This window comes from Cyclopterus lumpus, chromosome 11 (assembly GCF_009769545.1).
Source record: "Cyclopterus lumpus isolate fCycLum1 chromosome 11, fCycLum1.pri, whole genome shotgun sequence".
NCBI classification, from domain to species: domain Eukaryota; kingdom Metazoa; phylum Chordata; class Actinopteri; order Perciformes; family Cyclopteridae; genus Cyclopterus; species Cyclopterus lumpus.
The window spans coordinates 4,747,415-4,763,220 of NC_046976.1; the positions used below are offsets into that span (position 1 = coordinate 4,747,415).

The 15,806-nt window shown below is 46.6% G+C and overlaps 2 protein-coding genes across 12 annotated transcripts in view; one reads left to right on the forward strand and one right to left on the reverse strand.

Annotated features, from left to right (window-relative positions):
* The window catches only part of kiaa0319l (KIAA0319 like), a 30,599-nt gene extending 19,502 nt beyond the window's left edge, over positions 1-11,097 (reverse strand). For 6 of the 11 annotated variants that reach the window (XR_004610086.1, XR_004610087.1, XM_034544415.1 and 3 more), the window contains exons 1-10: positions 10,780-11,097; positions 8,876-9,488; positions 6,759-6,947; positions 5,917-6,023; positions 3,872-4,140; positions 3,297-3,389; positions 2,789-3,041; positions 1,881-1,979; positions 1,260-1,357; positions 952-1,039 (exon numbers count right to left, since the gene is read on the reverse strand). Coding sequence is in view for 9 of the 11 variants with exons in the window: in XM_034544415.1 (XP_034400306.1) it covers positions 952-1,039; positions 1,260-1,357; positions 1,881-1,979; positions 2,789-3,041; positions 3,297-3,389; positions 3,872-4,140; positions 5,917-6,010 (994 nt within the window). In the remaining 2 variants the exon portion in view is untranslated. Of the gene's footprint in view, positions 1-951; positions 1,040-1,259; positions 1,358-1,880; positions 1,980-2,788; positions 3,042-3,296; positions 3,390-3,871; positions 4,141-5,916; positions 6,024-6,758; positions 6,948-7,595; positions 7,921-8,875; positions 9,489-10,779 lie in introns of those variants that run through there. The other 5 variants (XM_034544412.1, XM_034544410.1, XM_034544414.1 and 2 more) reach the window with 5 other exon arrangements.
* Positions 11,098-11,303: 206 nt separating this feature from the next.
* ncdn (neurochondrin) lies at positions 11,304-15,581 on the forward strand. The gene is made up of 8 exons (XM_034544419.1): positions 11,304-11,470; positions 11,679-11,896; positions 12,116-13,154; positions 13,233-13,402; positions 13,713-13,951; positions 14,043-14,258; positions 14,398-14,540; positions 15,078-15,581. Exons 2-8 carry the CDS (start codon positions 11,693-11,695, stop codon positions 15,494-15,496), a joined length of 2,430 nt encoding a protein of 809 aa, XP_034400310.1. The 5' UTR covers positions 11,304-11,470; positions 11,679-11,692; the 3' UTR covers positions 15,497-15,581.
* The last annotated feature ends 225 nt before the right edge of the window (positions 15,582-15,806 follow it).

Sequence of the window (15,806 nt, forward strand, 5' to 3'; positions counted from 1 at the left end):
CATTAGAATTAGCATGTGGAGTATTTGACAGCGTTAGTGTCAATCCGCAACATTTCATCAAAGGAAGCACAGTACAGATAACTACATGCAGGCACTGGTTAAAATAAGAACCATGTCACATTTCAAAAACTCATCAAACTTTTTTTCAATATAGTTTAAAAAAAACTTTTTTACTAATCTTTCTTTTATAATTTCCCACGTTTGCGTTTATCACAAATTTGCCTCAAGGGGCGTTACAATCTGTACAGCATAGGACTCTATCCTCTGACCCTCGATTCAGATGAGGAAAAAATAAATACATTAAAAATAAATGTTACAAAAATGTACATTCAGGATGACAGATTTATAGATAGATTGCGTGTATAGATAAGGGTCGGAGCCAACCTCCTATCCACCATCATATTCCAATGTGCTTAGCAGCTTTATAAACTATTCATCTTCATTGGACTCAAAGGTTGCTCGCATTACGGGGCTTAATGCTCAACATTTTTTTCCCCCAGATCCAAAATCATTCTGACTCGACTGTCCACATTAATGTCTGAAGTGACTCATATTTGAAAGGACTTCTGCCCCACAAGCAGCCAATAGCATGGGGGGCTGCTGTTCGGCGGCTCATTGGTCCGCTAATAGACACGGGAGTGGTTGGGGGTCCAGATACTGCTCAATTCAACAGATCTGGGTTCCCCCTTCTTGTATAACTGCTGATGTTTCAAATCAGAGTTCTACTGAGCGAAACATGACACCCGGGGTAGCAGGAGAACTCAGAAATATAGGAAACAGTATCAGTGTTTGATCACCAAAGACATGCTGCTTCTTCTGGAGCACTGCATAGTTAAGTTCCATGTGGACTGACGCACGTGGCCGGTGATCGGCTTTGCATCGGATTCAGGAACGCATGTGAAAGTGAAAGTGAAAGTGAAAGTGCCAATAATGCACGATGTTCGACCTCACCTGGCTTGACTGTGACATTGACGTAACCTTCTCCATGAGCACCCTGCCCGCCCACCATCACCTCAAACTCATACAGGCCCACAGTCAGCTGGGGGAGAGAGAGAGGGAGGGAGAGGGGGGAGAGAGAGAGAAGGAGAGAAGAGAGGGAGAGAAGAGAGGGAGTCAAGCAAACAAAAAGAGGAAGTGATCCCTTTGAGACGATCCGTGTCCTAAACACGTGACTGAAACCTTCCGTTTAAACATGCAACAGAGCTCCAGCTGCATGATATTTTTAGCAGAATATGAAATGTGAAAGCTGTCATCTGTACCTTGCTGAGCTTCAGAGTCTTGCTGCGCTTCCCTTCCATCTCCCCACTGTAATCTTTGGGATGAGTTATCAGACGCCAGTCAAATGCATAGTTTGTCCCTGTAAAGAAGCAGCAACAATAAACAAAACAAATTGCTTGTGCATTTAATTACAATCTATCAGATGAGGATTATTTCCAGATGAGACATTTTTTTGGGGCTCTTTGGAGCGTGCCGACGGAAGGATCGAGGGATTAACAACATGACGACATGCATCCTCTTGGTAACGGTGTAATCTTCCTTTTTCCAGTCTGGATTTGGAATAGTCTGGCGAGTGTTCAGTGTGATGCACTGATGGTGGCTCAGTGATACAACTGTCAAGCAGGCTGTCCTTGATTACTCCATTACTCAACAACAACAACAACAACACCACCACCACAACAGCATGCTAAACCTCGCTCGGTCTGCAACTAGAATGCACTGAAGTCAAATTAATTTCCGCGGACTGGAACGCTTCTGATTACCAACCTCCATGTGGAATACAATTCTGCTACATATTAAGAATATCTAAGTTTGGTAGAAAACTGCTGAAATAAGTTTAGCAAACTTCAATAGTTTATCGAATATTTCCACGGTCTTATTACCTGGTGGGGGCGTCGAGACCACGAAGGCGTTGAGCTCGACCTCGTTGCGGGGCAACGTGACCTCCACGTTCTCTCCCGCCGACACCACCAGCTCCCTCACTGTAGAGGGGAAAAAACAGAATCGGATGAACGGATGCCAAACGTACAAGTGACAGACACAAACCGCTTGGAGAGCAGAGTATTCAACAGGAGAGGGACAAATAACACCCCCCACAGATGCATGTACTCAAGGGGGGTGCAAGTGAGTGGGGGGGATGTTCTGGGGATGCGGTACGTCCGTACGTGGTATATTCACATTTAGACAACTAAAAACTATGCAAATGAAAAAGATTGATGCCGCAGAGGCCGACCTGTAGTCCCTAGTGTGGCTCAAGCTGCTAGATGATGCAACTCCTTGCATTTGTAGCCACTAAACCCTCCCTACCGTATGTCATCCATTCCACCACACACACACACACACACACACACACACACACACGGCCTGTTTGTGGCTGATGGCTGTGCTGGAGATACGGATTGTTCAAGTTTTTCCGGTTTGAAGAAGCCCGGCATGTCTCAGCACATTCCTGTTGTCTACTACAGCTATGCTGCTTTCATCTGGAACAATAACATCCGAGCGGTCTGCCATGAAGAAATGTGTGGGCAAAGTACGTCTTCATGTTATTAAACATTGGCTGAAGCAAAAACAGTAAATAGATCCCTTGCACATTTTGTGTGTGTGACATAAAAATGCACGCTTTAAAACCCGGGGACACGGGCGTAACCAATTTCAATAAAGAAAGGACCCGAGATTCGAGTGCTGCCGCTACATCATTCAGCAGCTCGTAATTAATAAATGAAGACAAGACGCATTACAGAACGGGCTGGAAATAGGCAACGCCGACCGGCGCCGACAGCAGCTCCCTTACCGGCCTGTGTTGGCGTCGTGGTGAGGGCCGCTACAGCCGCTGTGGGCGCGATCACGTCGCTGCTATTGGGAGACGCGGTGGTGTCGGCGGTGGTGTCGGCGGTGGTGTCGGCGGTGGCCGTCGGGTTCTGCTGTGACGGAGCCGGAGCGACGTCTGCGCTCCCATTGGCCGACTGGCTCTGGTTCCTTTGGGCCGTTTGCAGCAGCGCGATGGCGCCGGGGGCCGACGGAGCCGTTTCCACTTTAGGCTTTTCCTGCAGACACGGTTGCAGAGTGAAGGTTTAAATGACCCGAAAGGCAAAGATTTGAGGCAGAATTTGGATTATGTATTTGTATTCTTCTTCTACTCTCTGATCTGACTAGTGCGAAGAACAACAAAGAAAGGGGAAGAACATTGGCCGACTTGTTTCAGTGCTGGCACAGAAAGCCAACTTTTTGACAGCAGCTGCTTCAGGAAAGCAAGATCAGTATAAAAAGTATAAAAAAGTAACAATATTCTGTGAAGTTACCGTGCTGGTTAGTTGTCCCGCCTGCAGCTCGTGGCTTCCTGTTTGCGGTGCAAGAGGAGCCCTTCTTCTACGCCTTGCTGTGTAGACAGGACTCTGAAAGTAAAGTAAGGGGAAAATATTACACACACACGCACTAGCAGTTTGTTGATATGATCTGCTTGACCTCCCAACACATGCTCTGTGTCCTATTGAGCTTCTCGTCTCTTAACGATGATAAAGCTGAACATAACAATAACTCAACATTACTGTAATACAATAATTAATCATTGAGAGGTCGTTAAACTCTTAGTTATTTTCAGTCATTTGAGCTTTCTGGAGTTTTTCATAAAAAGCATTAAAAACTGTTTCAGTTGGAGTATTATCAGGGTATTATAGACCTGCTATAATATGCTTAAATATATAATATGCTTAAATATATAATAAATAAATAAATATAATTCAATAAATATATATTGAAAACAAATCACAAATAAAAAATAAAGCAGTGCAACATAACAATACCTTATTGATCTACGTATTAATTCATGCAATACAAAACATTCAAGAAATCAAATATAAACTTTTAGCACACACACCTTGGAGAGCAGCTGAAGGAGGCCGAGGGACTCGTAGTGGGGCTGGGGCAGGGTGGTGATGGGGCAGCCCGTATTCCTCGTGCAGCGGAGGAGCACACATTGTCCGCCGAGGCTCCACACGCCGTTGCAACTGGGATTCAGGCAGCAGGACTCCCAACACGTCGCCCCGCCTCTCCCTTTGGCCAGGGAGTGCCAACCCAGGCTGATGACGCTGCTCCAGTGGATCCCCAGCACCCCGCCGGTCACCCGGCAGAGATTTGCTGACACACCTGGACGGAGACCGAGGGGAAGAGAAGACAATGGTGTGTACTGGGCTGATGGTGAAAACTTAAAAAGTCACTTGCGAGAGACGTTTTTTGCAACACACTGTGGAAAAGAAAAAGGCTGGAAGTTGGTCCTGAAATCGGGGCGAAGGGGAGGATAACAGACTGGTTTCCATTCAAGAAAGAGTTTTGTATATTGTGTGGTTCGATCAAAAGGATCAGCCAAAGGGCAGCGCGTCCCAGGCCTTTTCAAGATTTCCCTGGTAGATATCAATCAGGGCATTGTCGCAGGCAAATGGTGCGACGTGAGACCCACACTGAGACTTTTCACGGAGCGGGCTTTTGACTGGACACTTTCTCAGAAAAGCAGACATGCAGGCGCAAATTGAGCAGTCAGCCAAGTCAGCGGCAGAGAGGGGAAGTGAGGCTTTCCCCTGACAAAACAAGACACTGATTAAAACCCAGAGCACAGTGTGCAGTATGCACCAAATCCCCCCCCTTCCTACCCAATGAGCTAGACCATATCAGACTCTATCAGCAGTGCACTGAGCTGTGTTACTCTCCAAGAGCATTGCTATGGGCGGCTCCAACTAGATTCTAATTCAAGCCTTTGCAGTGTTGAAAAAGCTCAAGTCAATGTATCCACTGTACAACACAAGAAAGTCACTGTGTAGCCAAGGTACAACAAACAGCACGGGCTATAAACACAGACTGTAGGAGGTAAAAACGGGGTTGTTTCACCACTCCTGGAATGGACAGACAATGACAATGAGAAAGAACAAAGCACTGTTTGGGGTTTTTTTGTGTCGGGCGGTTACGAATGGTTGACAAACGGAAGCAGATCACAGAGTTTGTCCTCTTGTGTACACAAGATTAGTCATACACCGGTCATGATCGCCTTTTATTCATCAGCACCATCGGTATAATTATTCTACCTTTGCAATCTATCAGATCATTTAAAAAAGTTACTTTTATGCATTTATATCCACCTAGTCGATATTGTTATCTCCGATATGGTCCGATTGCCGTCGTCATTAACCTTGAGTTTCCTTTGACGGCCTTCCAATGAAAGCCAGACCTGCGTCTCACCAGCAATGGAAATCCTACGCAGGAACGGTGGACTCTGCCCCTAACAACGAAAACAACTGCATAGAAAGTTCAGAAGAGTAAAATCGTGTGAAAAAAAATAAAGATTTAAATTCATGAAAATCTAGAAGAGTTAAAAACCGTAATACCTGAATTTCGACACTGGTGTTCTGTAAAAAAAATGTTTTTAAAGTATCAACAATATTCTAGATCTTTTAAAGACGCGGTCCAGCGGAGTGCAAGGTTAGTCGGTAGAGAAACGCTGCCCTTCGGATGGCAAGGCCGCAAAACAGCCTGAAGAGAAAAACTGAAAACACATTTCATCCGACCGACTCAGACAGTGCTGTACCCTGTTGACTTCATGGGGGCATCGGTGTAACTCCAGGCTGGAAAAACACACACAAATGACTATAGTTTGTTTAAGGAAGGACCCTTAGTCCTGTTTAGTCATCCCACCCCTTGTTCACTCTTCCTGCCTGCCTGCCTGCTGCCCCCCCCCCCCCCCCCAACCCTCACCCCACCCCACCCCTCAACGCACACACAATGTCCACTCACAGAGAACCTATTGTCCTGCTTCACATTGTAACCCACTAGTAATCAAAAGGCGTGTGATTTACAGTGCAGTTGTCTTTTTGCTGTTCGCCGTCAACAGCTGCGGTTTTGCCAGGTTGTGTACAGAGTGATGGTTTGCTTTACCTGTGGGAGACGCTAAGAGCAACAGGTAGGTCAGTGGTAGGAGGAGGAGGTGAGGTAAGCTCCAGGTGAGCAGCTTGTGGTGTGCATAGGACATTATACACAAGGACCTAGGAAAACAGGAAATAGAACCGTGTTAGTGTGCGGACCAGTGCGATAACATAACACTATATATATATATATATATATATATATATATATATATATATATATATATATATATATATATATATATATATATATATATATACTTACAGAACCCATGGCCAAAACAGTCTGCACAACCCCTGTGTAAATGTTGTTTTGGTACGGCTTGAACAAACCAGAGTAACACGTGTTGATCTGTGAGCTTTAGAGGTGCTGGAAGGTCAATGTGTGTTATCTTTGGGACAGAACCAGTTTCCCAGTTTCCAGTCTTTATGCTAAGCTAACTGTAGCCATATTTATTTCGACTGCAGGAGTCAACTTTCTCATCTAACTCAGCAAAACAGCAAATGCATGCATTTTAAAAAATGTGGAACTATTCCTTTACAATTGCAAGCTGCTGTAAAAGAACCCATACTGATGCTGACAGAAGTACAATTAAGCTAACAAATTGGAATTTGAGGAGCATTCTTCTGAGAAGAAGAAGAAATTAGGATTTGCAGGTTGTTATTCCCAGCATCACATCGACCAGCACAGTCTGGTCTGCCTCACACACCTCTCAGAGAAAAAACTAAAAACTACTTTAACAAACTGAATTTATAGATGTTTGTTTTTTTTCTTCTTCAAATATTTGCCCAAAAGTAATCAAGCACACCTTCTAAACACAGAAAAATGCATCCTGAAAGATGCGCCATGTTTACCTTTCTCCCGGCCAGGCGCTGGAAGAAGACCCGGGAAGAGAGAGGGTGGGTGGGGGGTGGGGGGGTTAGGTCGGCAGCCAGGTGCTGTGAGGCGACGGGTGAAGACGGGTCAACGCCGGCACTCCGAGGGAGAGATCGAACATGGCCGCCTCCGGGGGCCTTCACAGGCTCAGCAGCTCAAACACCTCGCTGGAGGGCGCAAAGATGAAGTGAGAAATTCAGTTAGCAAGTGGATCAGCTGAGCTTTTTACAAGATTAGGTTAGGGTGTTGTACAAAGTAGTGATTTCACACAAAATGTTTTTATGATTTTTATTTTATTTTTTTAATTAAATTTCTTTTTTTTTTTAAAGAGTGAGTAAAGCTCCCCGCTTCAGGTTTTTCTGCAAGGTGGAGACGGAGGTTGTCCCTCTTGCAACTGGGCTCCAGCTCTTCAGGAGTTGCACCCCAAAGGACTTGAACAACCAAAGATACATCGACTTCATCACAAAGGTTTATGCCACAGAAATTCAACCGCTTCAACTGGACGTTCTCTGCAGATCAATTGGTAGGAATGTTCAATCCACTCGGCTTCACAATCACACGCGTGTACCACATGGGATCTAGACATCAACACATGTCGATGACGACGACATCATCATCATCATCTTCTTCTTCTTCTGTTGGAATTACGACACAGGAAGGAAAGTCCCCCGATTGAGCATAATTGAACAAACGCAACAAGTCTGTGACATTACACAACAATTGTCGTGTCGACAGCGACTCTCACGGAGGGAGCTCCCTCATTCCGACGCATTAGTGTAAACGGAAATTCACGAGCGATAAGGGCATTTACATACCTCGACGACTGTGGCTGTCTAGTCCCTCTCAGCCACAGGCAGTTTGCAAACACATTATGCAAAAGAATCCTTGCTGTGCACTCTTACCGGTCATTTGCATCTCGTCTTGCTGCATCACGACCTATTACCCGGTACGTGTGTTCAGAACAAAAGTGAAAATGAAGATTGGTGCACGTGGGGGAAAAAAAGATCCCTCCTCAGCTCTTATCTCTTTCCTACACAACCATCACAGCCGTTACTCTACAAACGGCAGTCGTATCTCACGTTTGCATCCCCCACCGTTCCTCCACACTATACTGTCAGTTCTTTGAGGCACTTGTTGCAAATCACAAGAAAAAGGGGCTAGGACACGGATCAGCCCAACGTTGGATACACGGGTTGAACCCCCACTGATGTTTGTGTCGCATACAAAGCTACTTTATCCCATTTGACGGCATTGTGGAAAACGCAACGTAGGCTCAATTGTGCTCAAGACGCAGTCACAGGCCATCCAGACCCCTGTGGTAACTTCCTCACGTTTAATGTCCTTTCCTCTAGGAAGTGTGAAGAGGAAGTTTCTCATTGCAAAGCAATTAGTCATGATAATGAATTCATGCTGGAGAATAATTACCTTGCCGAATGAGCTACCAAAAGAAAGAAAAAAAAAAAACGGCAGATTATTGTCCAGCACTCGTGTTAACATAATGTTCTTTTCCACTTATGTAGTAAAGGAACACTTCAGGAAGGCAGACTTGTGATTTGATGAGTAACGCATGGATTTGTTTGGAGTGAAAAAAAGAAATACTGCACTCGAAAATGATCATGCAAGTTATCCAGCAGAATGGGCTAAAAAGAAGGAAAAGGAGGAAGGGGGGGGGGGAGGAGGAGGAGGAGGAGTGAACAGCACAAGTCCCGGGACACTGTGTTCAAGACGTGAGCGAGCCTCTCCCACCACAACGTCCCACCAGAAGACAACTACGGGGCAGTATGGCGATGGATGGAGCAGCTCTCACAGGCATCTGCTCTCTCTTTCTCTCTATTGATCAGTTTTGTTTTTTTTTTGTTTTTTTTAAAGGCATGCAGATGGACATACTTTAACTTTTTTCTCGTGAAGATTTTAAAAAATCACATGACTTCAGTGCCTTTTTATATATTCTTTTTTTTTTATGATGCCAGATCATTGTGTTTAACCTGAAAAACACACATCTGTGACAGCTATATTAGATGTGTTGTGAACACCTGGCATGGATCACCAGCTCTCACGCTCTCTCTCTCTCGTAACATGAACTTCTGACACAAACCTGTATGGTCTGCCTCCGTACGTGGATCTGCATTCCTGCACACGGACACTCGAGCCCCAGCAGCCTCCTTTCCGTGCTGTAATGAACAGCTCAGTAAATCCAAAATTCACCAGCAGCCCTTAGTCCTCCAGCGCTTGGTTTTTTTTCCCCCTCCAAGGTAAGCCACCAAATCAGGAAAAAAAAAAGAAGAATAAAAAGCTCCAGGTAAAAATAATCCAGACAAAAAATAAAAAGTGGTGGATTTTTATTTTTCTTCCTTGATCTACGACACTGACATGCCCACAGGCTGGTGGTGACTGAGTGTGTGCCGCACCAGGAGTGCTCAGGTGCACTTGGTCACCTGAGCCGATGACAGCTCGGCCATTATAGACATTTCAGTGGCTACTTTTTCCCACGAGAAGCTTTTGCAAAACAATGATCGCTGTGACCAAACACCCTCCTTATGTCCGGAGAGGACAAGTTCTCTCTCTCTCTATTTGGCTGTTTCTTCCTCCTCTTCCTCTCTCTTGGTAACAGCAGTCAATAGCTCGCTTGTTAGCTCTGTGTTGGTTTCTAGGTTGGTGGGGCTTTCTCTGCAATGACACCAAGTCCTACGCACAGTTTCTTCTGGATGCTACAGGGGAGGAAAATTAAGTTTTCAATTCTGTATGTAATACAATAATATTAATAACAATAATAACACTCCAACAACAACTACAGAAACATCCTTGCAGCGAAAAACTGTTCTGATCCGAGAACAATATTTAAATAGGAGCAATGCGAGTATCAAAGAAATACCATGAACCCCTGTGCATAGATATTAAAATAAAATATATGAGAACAAAATGAGGCCACAACTGAGTAAAACCTCAGAGTGTATACAAAACACACGCTATTAGTCTTTAACTTCTTACAAATTGTTTCCTCTTGTACTAATCTTATTCACTTAACTCCCGTTTTCTGATCCATTGTTTTTTATTTTGACTTGAGGAAAAGCCAAAACAGATCTTTCTAACGGTTTCCTTTGTTATGCTATACTTGTTTGTGTGTTTTCTTCATCGCTTATTGATGCTTGGTTTTTCCCCATTCTGTGAACTGATGGATTAGTCTGTCTTTCCCACGCAGGATAATACAGACTACAGAAAACTGACAACAAATGGATTCAGGGATCGTTACAAACACAGAAGCCATCCATACTACCACACGTTTGTTACAGCCTCACAAAAAAACAAAAGGGGGGGGGGTTGAATGTTTTCTTTCTTGCATTTTTTGGGATCCATAACTCCTCTTTTATTTCATCAAGTAAATGATACATTAATTAAAAAACTAGGGATTGAGTGACTGATTAAAGTGCAAATAAGTGCATGATTGACAGCATGAATCGGTCACTCAGATGAAACGCACGAGTAAACCCACTGCTGGGATAATATCTCAGAGACATATTTCATCCAAAATGGAGGGGCTCGTGCATTATGTATTTTACCAGCCTGAAAACAACATTCGGGTTGTTGTTTTTAAACTCAAGACGTAACGTTGTGTCTCTGGCTGTCAGATAACTCAATAAAAGGCAGATAGAGCGACGGAGTGCACCATCACACGCGATGACAAGACAGGGACGTTTGGAGTCAATGATGGTTTCGTGTGTGTGGTCTTCGTTTCAATTTACCCTCAAAGTCACGCCGACGTGCAACGCAACGACAAGCATAATGTTTGAGGTAGAAAACCCAGTCAGGGATTTTCTACCTGCGCAAAAACTGGGATCGCGCCTGTTTGAGGCACTTTGAGGCGAACAGCTGCTGACATCTCTCTTTCACTACAACACTGTGGGAGACCACGGATTTTTTTTAATGGCAATTGGCACGACATAATAAAAATAAAAACAACAACTGTACAAGGCCTTACAGTGGCAGTAAAGTCACACTCACTTCGGTGCGTTGTGTCGTCGTCGTCGTTGTTGTCGTCGTCCCTTCCAGAGTTAATTAGGTCAGCGTTGCCCTCGCATGTACAGCTGATGTGCCTGTGGAACCACTGTCAAGCCAGTATAAGTGATAAGTAGCATTTCCGATGGCGGGGTTTTCAAAATAAAATAGGTGGTCGCACAGCCGCTGCGGCGTTTTGAGGCCAGAAGCACAGCGGTTCAAGGCGGCGATATTTCTGGGAAATCACTATGTATTAAATTAAATGGGGCAAAGCAGGTGATATTACATGGACACCTGCTCCGGTATTAGTTGCACCTGCGCTGCTGCGTCTTAAACTGAAGGCGAGTGATATTGAGCTAACGAGACTGCTTCCGGCCGAACATGTTCGGCTCAACGTCACGCGTTAAACCTGCTGAGCTTTGGTAACGTGTGTGGCTGTTTTCTTCTGGAAACCCCATAAAACAGAAATAAAACAGAAATGTCTTCCGTGACCTCAACAAAAAAAGTAACGCCGCGTCGCTTCTGCGACGTTCCAACACGGACCAAAATGGCGTCTCCGCCTTCCAACTATCCCTCTCGCGATTGGTCCGTTGACATTCTTGGGCCGTTTTCATTGGCTCCCTCGTAGTTCTAGTGACGTTTCACTTCCGGAAAGTGCACACGAGCTGTTGCCGCGCGGGATAGAGCTGTCAACAAAGTAAGTTATTTTATATACGTGTACAATTATCTGTTGCATTGTGGCCGACCGCAACTTAGAGGGCCTCAGCAAACCAACCGAATATCATTACATGAAGCTGCTGTTGTCGCCTTCAACTGTGTGGAGACAATGAGCCTGTTTTCAGTTTGATTTTCTATCACTTTGCTTACTTTTTAATTTTTTTTTTATTCTCTCTTGTTTTACGCAGTTGCTAAGGTCATAATGGCTGACGGCGCCGAGGTTGCACTTGCCGTGATCACCCAGCCTCCTGTAATAGAGGAGCAGGAAGGAGGAGATGGCGGAGGAGGCTCAGTGAGGGATGCAGGAGGCGGTTTGACTGATGCCCAGATGGAGGTGTTGGAGAGATGCCTCCATGCGCTCCGGCAGGCTCAGAATGACAGCCACACACTGGCTGCTCTCCTGCTGGTGAGTGTCTCCCTGCTCGAACAAGAATGCACTGGACTCACTATTTCACTGGTCCTTGGCAGTGATGTTGTTCATCAATGCCGAGCAACTGTTTGCCTTTTTAAAACGAAAACATTGCCATAGAGAAAAATATATGCATTCATATTATTTCTGAATTTGTATTTAAAGAGTCCAAGTATCGAACCTCAGCATTGACACGTGGGTGTTTTCTGTCCTCAGATAACTCGCTTGTGCCCGGCAAGCAAGCTCGACAAACCCACCTTGAGGCGCATCTTCGAGGCCGTCGGCCTGAACCTTCCGGCTCGGCTTTTGGTGACGGCGGTCAAGGGGAACGACAACTCTGGCTTGCCCCCGCAGGAACTCCTCTCACTGGGCACAGCTCTGTTGGCTGCCCTGAGCACCGACCCGGACATGGCTTGCCATCCCCAGCTCCTCACCACCATCCCACTCCTGTTAGGCATTTTGGCAAACGGTCCTGTGACGTGGGGGAAACCGGAAACCCAGGACCAGCGCCAAGGCGGAGGGGTGGGGCCGAGTTCAGGTGGTAAAGTCCAGTCGGAGGAGGGTTCAGACACGGAAGAGGGCCAGTCAAGCAAGCAGAATGCTGATGACGGCAGTGACGCAAACAGACCTTCAGCATCCCTAGAAGGCTCCCCCTCCTCCAAGCTGGATGAGGCCGTGGCTTCTGACTGCTACCAGGTTCTCACAGCCGTGTGTGCCTTATCCAGAGGCCCCGACCAGCTGCTGAGCAGGGGTGCCATTACTGCCCTGTGCCAGGCAGTGGAACACAACCAGACTTTCAGCCGCGAAAGGGGGCTTGCCCTGCTGGGTCTCCTCCTCTCGGGTAAAACCAAGGACAAAGTGTGGAGTAAAAACCCAGCGGAACTCCTCACTCTGTTGGTGAGGCTCTCCAAAGACTTCTGTCAAGCCACAGGCCAGACCCAGCTGGACATGTGCGCCCAGTTGGCGCACTTTCTTCCCCCGGTGGGTGTGTCCGTAGGGAGTGAGGAGCTAAAGGGAGCCGTAGTCCGCGTGTGGGGGGCGTTGAGACCCATTCTGCAGGCTAAGTTGACTCCGCGACAGATCGGGCCGATCCTGGTCCTCGGGGCCTGCCTGCTGGATTTGTGCGGGTGGGAGCCGGTGGGGCCGCCGAAGTTCTGCTGCTTGCTGGTGAACCGGGCCTGCGTGGAGGTCAGAATGGGTTTGGAGGAGCCGCCTGGTAACGAACTGAGCCCAGAGCTGCAGCACACACTCACAGGTAGGGGCACCGTGTCCATTATAAAACCGCGTGGCTGAGATTTGATTTCGTTATTTAAACCGGTCTTCTTCTTCCCAGGCTGTTACCGAATCATGGAGGCCGCTATAGAGCAAGCCTGCTGTGTGGGAGTTTCCCCGACCACTGAACCTCCTCAGAGCTCCATCCCTTCGATCAGTCTGCAGCAGAGCAGGCAGATCCTCGGGGTGTTGGAGGAGGCCTTCTCCGCTTTAATGTACCACCTGCAGCAGGTGAGGGGCCAACGTTTTTCCTTTTTATATTCCATTTCATAATCAATAAGATACTAGTAGTTTAATCAGGTAGACTATTGATTAAAAGAAATCAACTTTTTGAAAAGGTCATTCATTTTCTACATGAAATGACTACAACTTTCTTGATAACAAGTAAATGGTAGTTAAATTTAATATATTCATTGTATCACTATGAGATAATGTAACAATGGGAAAGCAATCATTTGTGTGCATGTTTCTCTACTTGGAAGACAATAACGAGCAAAGACCCCCTGACGGATCGTCTCCTCCTTTCTCCCTGTTCTCGTAGGTGGACCCGAGTCGCTACGGTGACCCTTTTATCTTCGCCACGTTCCGCTCTCTGTGCTCATGGCTTGCCGAGGAGACTTCCTGTCTGAAGGAGGAGGTGACCGGGCTGCTGCCGTTCCTGGTTGACTACTCCCGGAGCCACCTGCAGGGCGAGAGCCCAGAGCAGGGTCTCTCTGACTGGATGACAGAGGTGTCCCCAAGAGAGGAGGGCGGGGCGTGGACGGGCAGAGAAGCGTTGAGGTAACGATGAGTTGCGTTTCAGAGGGAATAAATATACTGAACTCCTTGCTGTCGTCTGAGAGCATCTTTATTCCCTAACCTCCTCCCCTAGGTACCTCCTCCCGGCTCTGTGTCACCTGTCTGCGGAAGAAGGTCCCAGGAAGGTGCTGCTCACCCTCGACACCCCGGCCCTGCTGGTAGACTTCCTGTCGCGGTGCTGGACCGCCCTTAAGGGGAAAAGTGGCGTGGCGTCCACCAGGGATCCCAGCATGGAGACAGCCTGCTCAGCGCTCCTCAACTTCACTGTCACGGAGCCAGAGAGAGTCAGGTAGCTGGTTCACAAGAGAGAAGAAAACTCACCTGAAGTCTGCTGAATAATAATAATATGTTTTATTTATATCAATACTGAGATATCGCCACTCATACCAACAGTTGTTTCTTCTTTTTTTCTTTCTTTTTTTGTCCAGGAAGGACCGGTGTTTCAGAACTCTGGAGGCCCTTCTGAGTGAGGCGCTTCCCGTTTTGGTGCACAAGCCCCGCCTGCTGGTCCTCGCAGCAAATTACTGCACGTTGGGACTCATGATCGGCAGACTCAAAGCGGCTCCTGCAGGTGAAGATGTCGTCTTTTCTTTTCTGTTTATTTATTTTAGTCGTCGGCGTCACTTCGTTTTCCAGTTGTGTTTGTCATTAACTCCAGAGATTCATTTCGTGCAAATACATTGTGGGGCAACGGACAACGTGTGTTTTTCGTGCTCATGTTTTCATTCAGTGTTGTCGACACAGTTTCTAGTCCCGGTGCTTTTTTTGCAGCAAAACATTTTGATGTGTCGCAGTAAGAAAATCACAGCATGTTGCTAATAATAATAATAATAATAATAATAAATAGTTCCTCGGTTCTCTTCAAATGTCCCAGCAAGCCCTGTGACAGTGAGCTAACTTTCAGGGCTGTGGCACTGGCAAACCAGTGCAGCCTTTACTAATGTTATTGGTTCCCTTGTGCGTAACCACTTTGAAAAAGGCCTATGGGAATGCAGATCATGTCGCCTGTAGGTTGGACACAAAAGCCGCTGTACACAAGTTGCAGAATGGAACCGTAAACGGCTCTACTAACAACATAACCCTTCTTTCTTTCTTTTTTCCCCCTAAGGCTCGGTTGAAGCCGGCCAAAAGCGCCTCTTCTCCGCAGCTCTCCGGTTCCTCCGCAGCGCCCTGGACTCCGGCTCCAGCCCCGGCCCGGTCAAGGTGAGCCCCGGCTGGGAGGAGAGCTGGGACGAGGCCGCGGAGCTCTGGAGGTTGTGCCTGCAGGCTCTGGGAGGCTGCGTGCGCGCTCAGCCCTGGGTCGCCACGCTGGTCAGAGAGGAAGGCTGGCTCAAGCACACGCTCGCCACGCTCAGTCAGTGCAGCGCTCTGCCCGATCAGCACACGCAGCAGGCGCTGGAGGAAGCTCTGTGCGCCATGGCCGACCAGTGCCCCGTCTGTAAGAAGGAGATCGGAGACGTGATGAGAACTGATGAAGGAGCTCTGACGCGCATGAGGAACCTGAAGAAGTCTGTGGGAGTGAAGTGAAAATGACAGCAACAGACAGTGTGCTCCTTTTTACTGGAGTACTTTAAAAAACATGAAACAATAAAGGATTGTTTACGTTACTGAAGCCAAACTTGTGTTTATTACTTGTATCAATGTGACATGAATAATGCGTGACCTGACGCGGTCTCTTACGTGTCAAGTGTGAAATGTTAATGACGTTAATAAAGAACTATTTTGTTAGAAAACCAAACCACAGACTCTTCGCTCATGTTTTCATGTGTCTTTTCTATTTTTTTGCTTTGAACATTATATTTTTTTCCCCCACAAACTATTTATTTTCAGGATTTAC

What these genes read in the sequence shown, in the direction of transcription:
- ncdn (XM_034544419.1), top strand. Translation starts at nt 11,693, where the DNA reads ATGGCTGACGGCGCCGAGGTTGCACTTGCCGTGATCACCCAGCCTCCT. An exon ending in GCTGCAGCACACACTCACAG is followed by an intron (nt 13,155 to 13,232) that starts GTAGGGGCACCG and finishes TCTTCTTCCCAG; the next exon opens with GCTGTTACCGAATCATGGAG. An exon ending in ACGGAGCCAGAGAGAGTCAG is followed by an intron (nt 14,259 to 14,397) that starts GTAGCTGGTTCA and finishes TTTTTTGTCCAG; the next exon opens with GAAGGACCGGTGTTTCAGAA.